This window comes from Heliangelus exortis, chromosome 2 (genome assembly GCF_036169615.1).
Source record: "Heliangelus exortis chromosome 2, bHelExo1.hap1, whole genome shotgun sequence".
In the NCBI taxonomy this organism is placed as follows: Eukaryota; Metazoa; Chordata; class Aves; order Apodiformes; family Trochilidae; genus Heliangelus; species Heliangelus exortis.
The window spans coordinates 25,062,824-25,077,123 of NC_092423.1; the positions used below are offsets into that span (position 1 = coordinate 25,062,824).

Consider the following 14,300-nt stretch of genomic DNA (forward strand, 5'->3'; position numbering starts at 1 on the left):
TGCCTCAATGGGATCTGCTGTACCATGCACTGATTCAATGATCTGACTGGGTGCTCAGTATTCTTTTTTTTTTTTAACTTAATAAGAGAACATAAAAATAACTGTTAAAACCATCTGTACCTGAGCAGATTGTCGTTTATGCAACAATTTGGAGTGGTTTTGTATGTAATTATAAGCTGTTTGAGTGCTAATTACCTGTTTATGGGTTTTTTAGAAGATATGGGAATGCAGGTAAGCAGGTAGCCTAAGGCTTTGAGTTCTGGACTTGTGATTTCATTAACTCTGCAAAGGGCACTGTGCTCATCTGTCCTTCTCCTGATTTTATCTCACTCCAAAACAGTGACATAGCAGAACTGAGAAAAGGCCTGGGCACTTCATAAACACCGTAACATTTTGAGATGTTTCTTTTGTGATTTTTCACTACTAACAGATGGAATGGTAAGAAAAAAAGGTTCTCAGTCTCTGAAATTTGCAGATCAAAGGTTGGATTGAGTGAGCTTAAAAATTCCAAGTAACCTCTTGCAAATGCTAATTAAAGTATCTCCTTAGTTTGGCCTACTATGTATAATTGGGAACATATATATATATATATATATATATATATATACATGTGTATATATATATATATATATATATATATAGGTTTCTGGCTACTGGTTGCTTCTCCAGGACTGCAAGTGTCCTGTTCCCAGCTCCACTGGGACCAGTAGCCCAACTTTCATGTGTCACTTGCTCAGGACTTCTGTGTGACTGACAGGTTAGATGGGTGCTTGGAGGAATTTGGTCTGAACCAATGCATGTTCCACCTTCTAGTGCATCTGATGTGCCTCCACACTTTGTACGTTTCTGCAAACTGTTCTACTCAGTGACTTGTTTCATTTGAAATGAGATCTTAATATACTTTGAGATCTTGATGATTGGTTACACTTTTCAGTACAGTGTCAAAAAGTGAACATAAGTAACATGAGCCTGGGGACGAGAAGTGCTTGCCGTGACCAAGAAATGACCCAAGATTGTGAAACTGTTCCTTAGGTGGTTGCATCAGTGTCTCCTATATTCCTTCCAGCCTAAATTCAGCATTTCTCCACCAGAAAGAACTAGGTTTCTTCACTAGCTCAGTTAAGGCTGATTTGCTAACCTTGTGTGCCTTTCCTTATGCCACAAGAAGTGCATTCAAGAGGTCCCATGGAAAGGGATCTTCAAAAGTAGTTCAGATTTTCTCAAAGGTACTTGTACCAATCAGCTCTGTGATGGCTCCATTTGGAATATTACTCTTCTTCAGAATATCTTCTCATTTAAATTATTTGTACCTTTTTTTTCCTTTTTTTTTTTTTTTTCTTTTTTTCCTGGTGGACTGGTATTCATGGATGTAGCCTTTGCTTCACCAGAGATGATAATTTCTGGTTCAATACAACTCCCTTGCGTACTCCATTAGCTCAACATAAACTATTCCTGAAGGCTCCTGTTAGTCTCATAAGCCAGTAACCCATGTAAAACATGCTATTCCCTAACTGTTCCTGGTATTCATAAATAATGGACAAAGGCTTTGTTTTCACTGCAGTGCCAGCTCAGGCTGTAATTCAGATTTTGCTCTTGCCCTCATTAGCCCAACACACACAGGTCATGGATTTGGATTAAACAGTGCTTTAGATGTAAGGTTTTGGGACCTGACAGGATTTTGTACGTGCTGCCTGCTTTAAATGATGAAGAAGCAAGGATTCAGATGCAGATCACTATTGAGTGTGTGGGCACAATTGTTTCCATTTGGAATAGTGTTATGTGTTGAAGCTATGGTTTGATTCATACTCCGGAGTGCTTTTGAAGCCTGCAAAAAGCAGACCTTTGGGGTGAAGTTAAAGATGTTTCAGGACATTGCCACTGAAAGAGCTACTGAGTGTCCACTTGAGCTAGTGAAGGGTCTGGAGAACAAGCCCTGTGAGGAGAGGCTGAGGCAATTGGGAATGTTTAGTTTGAAGAGAAATCTGAGAAGAGACCTTACTGCTCTCTACAGCTACCTGAAAGGAGGTTGGAGAGAGGTGTGTGCTGGGCCCTTCTCTCAAGTGAATAATGACAGGATCAGAGGAAATGGCCTGAAGTTGCACCAGGGGAGGTTTGGAATAGATCTGAGGAAGAATTTCTTTGCTGAGAGAGTAGTAAGGCATTGGAAGGGGCTGCCCAGGGTGGTGGTGGTGGAGTCATCACCTCTGGAAGTACTTAAAAACTGTGTTAAATGAGGCACTTTGGGACATGCTGTGGTGGGTGATACAGATACTGATACATATATTTTACTCGGGGTGGATGTTGACAGTTGGATGTGGTCATTTTAGAGGTCTTTTCCACTGCAGCAATTCTGTGATTCTAAGATCACTCCAAAGGATCAGACTAAAGTAGATTAGTCCAAAAGAAGTCCCCCCAAGGAAGTGTACAGGTGGATGCCAGGTCTCGTTGTGATCATTTTGTGTGCTTGAATGCAGTTTCCTGGGTTTTTATGGTTTCCTGTGTCACTGCTTTTTGCTTGAGAACTGCTAGCTGAAGCAGCATAGCTCCAGCTAATAGTGGGGAAGGATAGCGTCAGTTTACCTCTTTTATTGCATTACATAAATGTGTGGAATCTTCCCTCAAGGTTTTCCTGACTTCTGGGGTTGTTGAATCACTTCTTTCCATATTTGTTTTTTTGTAACGTGACTGCTTTAATCAATGCAGTGGGACTTCCTGACAGCACTGGGATGTATTTTCACATTCATATCAGAGGAAAGCAAAGCCCAGCAGGATAACATCTCTTTTTTTTCTCTTTTCTTTTCTTTTTTTTTTTTTTTTTTTTTTAAGCATAAGACATTTGGTTTTCTAAACAGATTGGATGTTCTGATTTGAAATTATGAGTGGTTAGACAGCATCCTCCTATCTTTAATTAGGTTGCACAGACTGAGTCATTTTGCAAGCTAGACATTTTAATTTACAATCTACTGCACTGCAGCACTCTTCAAGGCCTTCTGCTATGTAATAAGGTATTCAACTTGCAGCATAGGCTTTAAAAATGCTGGAGAGTACTCTCTGTGACTTCACTTGTTTATTTTGTGTTTTCCATTTTAGTTGCAAATCAAACATGCAGTTACCGAAGCTGAAATTCAGAAGCTGAAGACGAAGGTAAGAGCCAATGTCTGGTTAATACATGCTGTTATTTTCCTCTCGTGCAAAATCAGATCTGAAGACATATATCTGTATGTGGGTGGAGAAGTCAACATCCTTATTAAAGACTGATTAAGAAGCACAGTGGCTCAGCTAAAGCTTGTCTTGGTGTATATTTTCTATTGAAAGGTACAAGTAAAATCTTAGAGGGGAACTGCCAACTTGTGTAGCTTCAGTTAAACAAGCATTTTAAGGGATATCAAAATGACTAACTGGAAGATTTTTTGTTTTACTATCCTAATGCATTTTCTCAAGTTTTAAAAATTCTGTTTTGACTGAGTATTCAAATATAAGTAGGTTTTTATTTACCAGTGATATTAAAGTATCTTGTTTATGTTAGTTTCTTATTTTGATATTTTTTGTGAAAAACCTCATTTATTTATGTGTATTTTTTAAAATTACTTTTTTATATACATAAGAGAAAAACGTGTTTCATATTGCTGCAGTTCCTTTTAAAAGATACTGCCAAAATAAAAAGGCTTACAGTTGTAACAGAAAACATTATCTGACAATTGGTTGCTATTTGTTAGATTGAATTTGCTATAGCAATAAAAAGAAATGGTATTTTTTGCACTAGGATAATGTCTACAGAAGTAAAATCATAATTCATTTTCTGAGTAATATTAGGCTTTATATTGACATCCTTCTCATAGAGTTTGAGTACATTATAAAGGAAATAAAAAGAAGACAGAAAATTGTACCTCAGTAACAGACTAGATTATTATTTCTCTCTAGCAACTACTTGCATTCACTATGTATTTTGCATATTGTTTATCAAATCTGCATAGATTATTGTTAACAAAAATCAGAGTGCATCTATTTTCTGTATGGACAATTTGCAGATTAGTTTAAAAAGTCAGAAATCTTTTTTTTTCTCTGCTTCCTGGTTCCAATCTAGCAATTTGGAGCTGCATGGTCAATCCCTTGGGATTGTGGTGAGCCCCATTGACTTCATGGCAATTATGTGTGGGTGTAAACATTCATCTGTGCAGATCCATTTGCAGGATTAAGGTTAATGTCCCCTTTTGTATTGAAGTTCTTTACCTAGTGTTTTGAACTGAGCCCAAGAAAATGTGTCTAGTGTAGGAACACTGCTAATAAAACTGCAAGCAAGTTATGTTCTTTCTGTGTGCGTCATCTTTGATGCTAGCAGAACTGCCTACAGCAAATTAAGCATTCTTGATGAGTAAACAAGGGTGTTAAGGCCTTTTTTTTGTTTTCCATAAATTCTGGGAGCTAAAATATTCAAGCTGCTGAATGAACCCTACCCTTACCTAGCACCAAACATTCAGACCTAGAATTCGCTTTGGCTAGGAACTAAGAAAACAAAAACAAAAACAAAAACAAAACAAAACAAAACAAACAAACAAAAAAAAATCTCACAAAAAAACTAGCAAAGTAGCTAAGGTTTATTATAAACTCTGCAGTAAAATTTGAAATTCTGTAAGGTCACTTGGAAAAAGTCATTGGACTTGGTCGTCAGTGCCAAACAGTGGAGCACTCAGTGAAACTGCACTGCTCATAGAGTTAACCAATGCTCATGTCTTTGACAGAATTAGCACCTGAAATCTTCAACAGTGAAAGTGGATTTTTTTTTTTTTTCATGTTAGCTACTTACAGCTTGGTAAGCAGGTTTAAAGAAAACAAGAGTAAAATATTTATAACAGGTTCTTTTCTTTTTGTAGTAGTTTTGGTGTAGTTTCAGTGTTCAGTGGAAAGCTCTGCTTAAATGAAAAAAGGCTTTAGATTATGACCTGATGTTACATCTGAATTATCCTCCGTCCTCTTTTGTTTCGCTTTCTAGATTCATCAACAGTGTGTCACAAAAGCAGACATTGTAAAAATTCAATAGAATTTATTATTTGTGTAAAAAAGTTAGGTTGGATGCAATTGGTTTTTTTCCTATTGTTTTGTAAATTGTTTTTAAATCAAATATAGAACGTGGAAATCAGATTCCCCCTAAAATAAGAGATTTCTCATTTTATAAACATGTGTGAATTCTTTCTAACACCTGAGCCAGATGCACAGAGCAAAATGCATCCCCAGTGCTGACTGATGGCTGCAGTTTGCCTGAATACGCTGATATTGACCTTTTTAAAGCATGCCAGTATATCCCAGGTATGACAGAGGCTGCACTGGCTGCACAGAGTGAAGCTTGTACATCATTTGATGAGGAAGAATAATCATAGAATCACAGAATTGGCTGGGTTGGAAGGGACCTCAGAGATCATCAAGTCCAACCCTTGACCCACCACTGCGGTTGCTAGACCATGGCACTGAGTGCCACATCCAGCCTCTTTTTAAATATCTCCAGGGAAGGAGAGTCAACCACTTCACTGGGCAGCCCATTCCAATATCTGATCACCCTCTCTGTAAAGAAATTCTTTCTAATATCTAACCTAAACTTCCCCTGGCACAACTTAAGACCGTGCCCTCTTGTCTTGTTAAAAGTCGTCTGGGAAAAGAGACCAACCCCCACTTGGCTACAACCTCCTTTCAGGGAGTTGTAGAGAGTGATGAGGTCTTCTCTGAGCCTCCTCTTCTCCAGGCTGAACAGCCCCAGCTCCCTCAGCCTCTCTTCATAGGGTCTGTGCTCCAGTCCCTTCACCAGCCTGGTTGCCCTCCTTTGGACCTGCTCCAGGACCTCGATATCCTTCCTGAACTGAGGGGCCCAGAACTGGACACAGTACTCGAGGTGTGGCCTCACCAACGCTGAGTACAGGGGCAGAATCACTTCCTTGGACCTGCTGGCCACGCTGTTCCTGATCCAGGCCAGGATGCCATTGGCCTTCTTGGCCACCTGGGCACACTGCTGGCTCATGTTCAGCTTCCTGTCAATCCAGACTCCCAGGTCCCTTTCTGCCTGGCTGCTCTCCAACCACTCTGTCCCCAGCCTGTAGCGCTGCGTGGGGTTGTTGTGGCCAAAGTGCAGGACCCGGCACTTGGCCGTGTTGAACCTCATCCCATTGGAATCAGCCCAACTCTCCAGTCTGTCCAGCTGATAATGTACTTATCAGCCTGTGTTCTTTATCTTTGAGTGCTCTTTTCACTGCTATCCTATTAAGTTTTATAGCTATTAATTTCACTGTTTATGTGTTTGAATTCATCCTACACGATGAGGCTGCGCTTTGCACGTTTTTACTGACTGGCATCTCCCCTCTTGTTCAGCTGCAGGCTGCTGAGAATGAGAAGGTGAGGTGGGAATTGGAGAAGACCCAACTCCAGCAGAACATTGAGGAGAATAAGGAGAGGATGATGAAATTAGAGAGTTATTGGATTGAGGCGCAAACCCTGTGTCACACGGTGAATGAGCACCTCAAGGAGACGCAAAGCCAGTATCAGGCTCTGGAGAAGAAATATAACAAGGCAAAGAAATTAATCAAGGATTTTCAGCAAAAGTAAGCAGCTACGCCAGGCTCAGCAAATGACTTAGTGGCCAGATAGGAAACATATATGTGATATATTTTGAAAGATGAAACCCACTATTAAACACCTGTAAGGTAAACACTATTTTTTTCCCTTTTTGTTTTGTGAAAACATGGGAACATAATTATAGAACAATTTTATTAGCATTCAAGTATTAGTTTAGTATTGTTGAAAATTAACTATAATTTATATAAATTATATATAATTATATAAATTTATTAACTATAAATTTAAAAAGACTTAGTATGTAGTATTCCAGGTTGGAATGTTTCAGGATTACTAGGCAACTCAATGTGGTTACAAACAACCAAGACTATTCGTACAGCATTTGATTAGCAAGGCTTGCAGCAGTTTATATTGGTATTGTGTCAGTTGGATTCACTCCTGCTGTGTAGTAATGTAGCATCAAAAAGAAAATTGTTTTGTTACATGTTACATTTTTTTTTTCTTCTTGTAGATGCCAAGAATGTTTGAGCTGAGTTGAGATAACTGATGATTACCTGGGCCCCTGTCTTTCATGTGGTCCCCTCTCCCTGATGGCTAGGATAAAAATACCTTACATTTACATTACATTACAATACCTTAGATTTCTATAATAGCTTGTGTTCCCCCAGATTTAGTTTTCTTGCACCAACTTTTTAGTTTTCTGCTGAAATATACTCATTAAAAAAAGAAAACTCAAAAATGTACAGCAGTGTGAAGTGACATCTGGGAGTGCAGAAGTCAATATCCTATCCCATTAAAAGAGTTTCAGATAGCCCAAGTGTCATTACCCATCTTGGAATTCCCAGACTGTTCCAGAACTAGCTGGCACCCTGTGTGCTTTCTGTCACAAACATCTTGGATTTCAAAAATAAAAAGAAATAGGGAAAATAGCTAGAATAAACTTGGGCAGCCTTTCTGTTGTTATTCTACTTTATATTAGTACTAAACAAGTCAGTTGTTTTGAACAGTTTCAGACTCCTAGAGTCACCTAGCAGATTTCCTTATAGTTTACAAGAAAATTGGATTTGTACGTGGAAACTTACAAATGTCCTTTCTGTGAAGGCATGCAGGCATATTGTAATCAGGCACTGATTTTTTCCCAGTTTCTACAACAAAACACATCATAAACTCAGCTACCATTGTTTTAAATGTAAATAGAGATTATGAATTATTTTTTTTCAGATAAATTCCTCTTGCCATTCACAGACCATATTTACTCAGACTCAGTAGCTGCCTAGGTAATACAATCCTTATTGCATTATCATACTTCTTACTAGGTTAGTAATAAAATATTTGTTATGGATGGATTTTTCTGATGCATAGGTTTAGATATATCAGAACATTTTATTTTCTGTTTGAATCTGATATCTTTGATGACAGCAAATACATCATTTTTTTTTTTTTTTTTCCTAAGAGAACTTGACTTCATCAAACGCCAGGAAGCTGAACGGAAGAAAATAGAAGATTTGGAGAAAGCACACCTTGCAGAGGTCCAAGGCTTACAAGCTCGTGTGAGTAGCATTTACTCTCATATTTGAAGAAGGAGACAACTCTATCTAATATTCTGAGAAAAACACATTATCTAATAGATGTGTGTGTTTATGAGTAACACTGTGTTGTATTTCTTTCAGATACGAGACTTAGAAGCAGAAGTTTTCAGGCTTATGAAGCAAAATGGGAGCCAGGTTAATAATAACAACAACATTTTTGAAAGGCAGACATCTTTTGGAGAAGTTTCTAGAGGAGATCCAATGGAAAATCTAGATACTAAGCAAATGTCCTGCTTGGATGGCTTAAGTCAAGGTTTGTTTGAACCAAACCGAAACTTCGGTTAATATGTAGGCAAGTAACACAGTTACCATTTAGGATTTTAACTAAGTATGTGTACAAAAAGAGTTAATCCTGTTGAAATGGGATCTGGGATCTGGGTTCCTCAGACCTTGAGGAACTGATGTCCACTAATATTCACAGAGCTATTTCTTTCTAGCAAGTGTTTATTATTTTGAAATCTCTGAAGTTCAGAAGAGCAGTCAGGATGATGAGTCTGTATTTTTACCATAGAAACTAAGTAAGTGTTACAAAATAATTAATACTGACAGTCCTGTCATCAGAAACCCTTTTGGTAGTTTGCATTGGGAGAGGAAAGTGTTATCTTTTCCTGACTCACAAATTCAAATTTACTCTTCCTGTTATAACAATGTCAACACATACACATGGCTCAAGAGCTGAAATCTAAGAATTTCTACTCGTTAAAAAAAAAAAACAAAAACCCACGGTATTTGTTTAATTATTCCTAAAAATTAAAAAACTTTTTGCAAAACATTAAAACTCTGCACATCACTACTTTCAAATGATACTTTTCGATTGGTACTTTTGCATTAAATTTTTCATTTTTCCAAGAGCTGCCACTGTTTTACTCCAAGAACATTTCCCTGGAGAAATGTTACCAGTGTTCAGTACTTGTGGGAGTTAGAATAGACAATCTGTGAATTTAACCTCCCAAGTTTAAGCACCTGAATATGAACACAGTTTATTTGCTAGGAAAAATAGTCGACCAGAATTGATTTTTTTGAAAGCACAGTTAGACCTTAGAATCCAGGGTGGATTTTTTCTTCTAACATGAGGGGGAAAAAAAGCCCTTTTAAAAAAACAAAGAAATAGATCCCTAAAAAAGCTGCAAGCACTCTCTGACTTCCATGTACTTTCCCTGTAAATTCCATCTCAAAGTATAGAAATCTGCCTCAGACAGTAATGTTGTAGTACTTTTCTCTCTAGAGAAGGATCCTATGTTTGTATCACTCATGTGTAAACCTTTTAAGAAGAGGACTTGTCATTATCTGGGGTACTTATCACTAGTGGTACTTATCACTTAGTGTGTTTACTCATCACCCCATGGATATTTGCAGAGGAGCTCTAAAGGGTGAGGGAGATGTCCATGATGTCTGTGAAGGGTGAACAGAGTTTCTGCAGGTGCAGTGGGTTGTGCACAATGCCTCTGTGATGTTGATGAAAGTGCTTTTATCTCTTTTCTGTATTCTGTTTGGCAAATATAACACACTCTTCTTCTTGAGCCTCAGCATTAGGTTTGTGGTGTGGGACTGTGTGTACATCACCACATCCCACGATTTTTTTTCTGAAGTTTGCAGGACTGTCTTCCCTCAAAAAATGAGGTTGTGTAAAAGTAGATGTTTTAATTAAAATTATGTTAGCTGTGCTTTTTGCTTCAGTGTGATCTGAGACGTTTATTACACTGTTGTGTGGCAGTAGATTTGGGAGTATCTAATGGATGCCCCTTGACAGGGGCATACACAGGAGCAGAGCTGTCCCTGGCCCTGCAGGTGCTCTGTCCATGTCTAGCATCACACCAGACTGTACGACTCCTCAGGCTTTTAACATAACCTCCCACTGAGTTTGAGGGGCTGCCAGTAACATCAGTGGAAGTTAGAAAGAGAAAATCAAAACCAGCATGGCCCACAGAGTCCCTCTTTTGCTTAGCTAGGTGTCATGGTTTAACACTGGCCCGGCAATTAAACCGAGTAACAGATGCTCTCTATTAATCTCTCTCCCCTTTCTTTATCAGGGAGGAGAGAGAGATTAATAGCTAAAAGCAAAAGTACAAGACAGAAAATCACCTTTATCCTGGCCCAAACCAGGACACTAGGGAATACTAGAAGCCTGAGGATTGTTTTCTTTTACAAATCTATGACTTACTCTGAGAGTCAAAAAAAAATATATAAAGTGCATTGTAGCTTTCTGGTTTAGTGGTCATGAGCTGTTTCTGCACAAACTATTTACTGGAGGGAGTCAGTGGTTTGAAATTTAAGCAGTTCAGTGCTGATGCTGAATTTAGCAGTATCTGTTCATCTTTGTCCAAATGTCTATTCCAGACACTTCGATGGCTGCTTTACTTCCTTGGTGTGTTGGGGTGCCCAGGGATGCATCAGTTCACAGGAAATTTTGAAATCTGCCAGCCTGTATAATGGAAAAACAGTGGGAGGACAGGCGAACTCTTTCCTGCTTCACAGTGGTACTGAAATAATTCAGATGGAAGCCTGTTGGAGTCAAGTGGTTCAGTGCCTGCAGAAAGAATGTCTAATTACATTGTCTCTGAGAGCAAAATAAAACCTGTTACGACTTTTATGTGAGAAATTTGTCAGGCTTCCCAGTGAGTTGTGAGATTCCTAGATAAACAGGTGGGGTGTGTGTTTGTGCCAGGGAGAAGCAAGGGCCAGGGGCTGTCTGCAGAAGAGAGAGCTGGGGCTGAGATTGGCAGGACCTGTGGCCAAGGCAGAGACCACCCAACAACAGCCTAGTCCTGCTGCACCCAGGTTTGGTGAGTAGAAGGGCAGGTCCAGTGATAGAAAGAGGTCAGCTGGGAGCCTGGGCAAGTTCATGGGCTGAGGAAGGTTCCAGGACAAGCCAGGAGGTCCACCCATGGGCTGGGGCTGAGGTCCAGATCCCACAGGGCACATGGCACCAAGCTTAAATACATCCTCTGACAAGGAAGGAGCCCTTATTGATGTTGTGTCTTGATGCTAATTGAAACTATTTTTTGGCAGCAGACTCAGCCATGGTTAGGTACCTGCAGCACAGCAGAGAGCTGCCACTGAGTGTGGAGCTGCAGGCCCAGGTGGCGTTTTGCTTAAACAAAGCCAATATGACCACTTAAGTGAGTGTTTGTAGTGCTATGCCAATAGTTTGCATCATTTCAGCAGTGAAAGGAAGGACATAACACCTGAAAGAACAAGCAGTTCAGGTCATGGCAAGAGCTCTCCATTTTGGTGTGGCAGTCAGTCACTGAGTTGGTTCTCCTCTTGGTGAAATCACATTCTCTAAGACTGAAGGTCAGGATGCGATGGAAAGCAATGGGAAAAATTTCAGCTTTACTCATGTTGGTCAGAGTTTCTTCATTGACTTCAGCAAGGCTAGAATGTCTCCATTTATATTTGTTTAAAGCAAAAATGCAAGGTCAGCTTCTAATTATTAGTGTGTTATGAATACAATGCTTAGACAGATTTTAATGGCTTCTGTACTGATTTATAGTATGGGAATTGAAAAAATAGGTTAAAGCCAGAAAGAATCTAATCTCTGTTGTAAAATGCAAAAACACCTTTTGAAATGTGTTTTGTCTTACTGCAGCTTTGTAAAAGTTAAATGTATTGAAATACATTTCATTTGAGGAGATGATTGGTAGCTAGGAGAAGTATATTTATGATGATTCTCTTTGTAGAGGCAAGCTTTATACATGAAGTGTTTAGTATACTTTGATATATACATTCAGTATATATAGGTGTGATTTGATACCAGACATTCAGGAATAGTGTGGCTTTGAACCTAGGCAAATAAAGATGGTTTCATTGTTCCATTTTTATATGAGAAATTTCTCCAGTTTTTATGTATCACATAGTGGAGTTTGGGCAGTAGATGAAAGGGGAAAGACATGAAAATCTTTTCCCCTCAAAACCAAAGAATAGGTTTTCATTATTTTTCCATCATTAAATATATACTATGTATCTATATCTATATATAATACTATATCTACACAAAATAGTAATTTTTCTAATCAGGGAGAACCAGAATCCCTTTGCTCTTGTACAGATCATGGCCCTCCCATTCCTGCCTGGAACAGCTGTGATTCAGGGTGCCTTTCATGCACCTTCTGGATGGATTACTCTTAATTTCATTTTCACTGTCCTGGTAAATGCTTTGCAATATCACTGACAGGTGGTAGCACTGAAGATTTATTTCAGCATTTGTGGGTTCTTCCTAAAGAACTGTAACACTGCTTTGCTAATGATTTTGCCCAAACATGTTGCTGTTGGAAGGCTGAAACCAGACAATTGCAGTAGATGGTGACAATCACAGCAATAATTGTGTCCTCTACAGAGTCCTCCTTCAGGAAGGGGGCTTGTCAGAGTCTTCTGAGGTGATCCAAGTGCAAGTGAGGCAAGGCTGTATTTGTGTAAGGTCACTCACACTGTTTGTATGAGGGACCACCATGGATGGTGCTGAGAGAGATGTTTTACTTATGTTTACTAAGTTTATGTAAATTTTAAGAGTTTGAAGGAACTCTGAATAAAAGAGAGCCAGCTACAAGAAAAGATAATGGTTCTGAGGACAGTGTGTCAAGGGACGATGTAACAGATGAGACTGCCAGGTGCTAATAAAAAGATGCTTTTACTTGGAAATGGATTGAGGTGAATGACACAGCACCTTATGTGTATTGTTACATAGAACTCTGAAAAACAGATGAGTTCAGAACCCAGAGGAGGATTGGAATTCCTCTCTGCTCTCTCCCTCCTGAGCAAGATAGTGATAGAGCAATCAACCTGTTTCATTGGTGGTTCAAAGAACGATTTTAACACTTGGGTCATAATCCTGTGAAATTCTGCCTGTAAAGGAGTTCAATCACAAATCTGATTATTTGGGTACTCTTAGTTACAGAGATATAGGGAAAACATGCAAAGTGCATGTGCTCACAATGCAGGTCCTATCTTAGGAAAAAGTATTGAAAGATTCTTCTGTTGAATAGCTTCAAATCATGTTTCCATACAGATTTTAATGAAGCAGTGCCAGAAACAGAGAGACTGGACTCCAAAGCTCTGAAGACTCGAGCACAGCTTTCAGTGAAGAATAAGCGGCAGAGGCCTTCTAGAACAAGGCTGTATGACAGCATCAGTTCAACTGATGGAGAGGACAGCCTTGAACGAAAGGTGAGAAGGACTCTGACCTCTCTTTCAGGCTTCCTATGGAGTGCTAGATTGCCCCTGTAAGTCACTGTATCCTCTGTCCTTTCATTGTATCACAGGGAATATTTATCCCTCTTGTGGTCAGTATGGTATGTATGTCCGTGACTGATGTGTGAGTCCAGTCTCTTGAGTCAACACACCTGTTTTTTTATTTTGTTGTGGATTTTTTTAACAGGAATCCTGGACTTTCTGATTTATGTGTGCTTTTTAATGCAGAGTGAGTTCTTTCATTTATGCAGGAGGTGGAACAAATTTGAATTGTGCATTCTCTTTGTTAATTTATTAACACAACTGATACAATATTCACTCATTGTTTTGTCCTATTTTGACTTCCGTCTGAAAGCAAATACCATAAACAACATTGTGTGTGGTGTCAGAAGGTAACAGCATAAACAGCTAAAGCACTTGATACAAGTAGAAGGCTAAATAATGAATAAAAGAGTTGCATGTTCAAAGTAAACCTTGCTCTGAATGGTTACTAAATGGTATAACCTGCTTTAAAATCTCTTATACCAACAGCCGTCAAACAGTTACAGTAGTCCCATGCACATTTCAAAATCAACACTACCCTTATGCATGAGAGCATCCTCACCAGCATCAGATTCTGGTGCTTCTTCCCTCTCCCCTGTGGCTAGCAGTGCAGCAATCTCACTTGACAACCTAACTGCAAACCAAGAAGAAGGACAGCACCGAAAAGGAGGTGTCCTTTCCCCACATGCTCGGGGAGAGACTCCACTTTCCTCTCCTTCAAAATCTGGGCACAGCTCTGAAGCCTCTCCTTTGCATCACCCTGCGGGCAGGAGTATTGTACAGTATAAAGGTATTACTGTTTTTTACAATAAGTTGATGCATCACTTTGCTCACTTAAATCTATTCTATGAACATCTGTCTTGTAGTAGGGCTTTAGCAACTAGAAGGCCATCATCTGATGACTTCATTTGTCTGCCTGGTTAC

At 39.2% G+C, this 14,300-nt stretch overlaps 1 protein-coding gene across 6 annotated transcripts in view; it reads left to right on the forward strand.

Moving 5' to 3' along the window:
• The window catches only part of PPP1R9A (protein phosphatase 1 regulatory subunit 9A), a 135,770-nt gene that overhangs the window by 101,037 nt on the left and 20,433 nt on the right, over positions 1 to 14,300 (forward strand). For 4 of the 6 annotated variants that reach the window (XM_071735256.1, XM_071735255.1, XM_071735257.1 and 1 more), the window contains exons 8-13: positions 3,091 to 3,144; positions 6,355 to 6,584; positions 8,012 to 8,108; positions 8,229 to 8,400; positions 13,153 to 13,310; positions 13,866 to 14,166. In XM_071735256.1, coding sequence (XP_071591357.1) covers positions 3,091 to 3,144; positions 6,355 to 6,584; positions 8,012 to 8,108; positions 8,229 to 8,400; positions 13,153 to 13,310; positions 13,866 to 14,166 — 1,012 coding nt within the window. The remainder of the gene's footprint in view (positions 1 to 3,090; positions 3,145 to 6,354; positions 6,585 to 8,011; positions 8,109 to 8,228; positions 8,401 to 13,152; positions 13,311 to 13,865; positions 14,167 to 14,300) is intronic. The other 2 variants (XM_071735259.1, XM_071735260.1) reach the window with 1 other exon arrangement.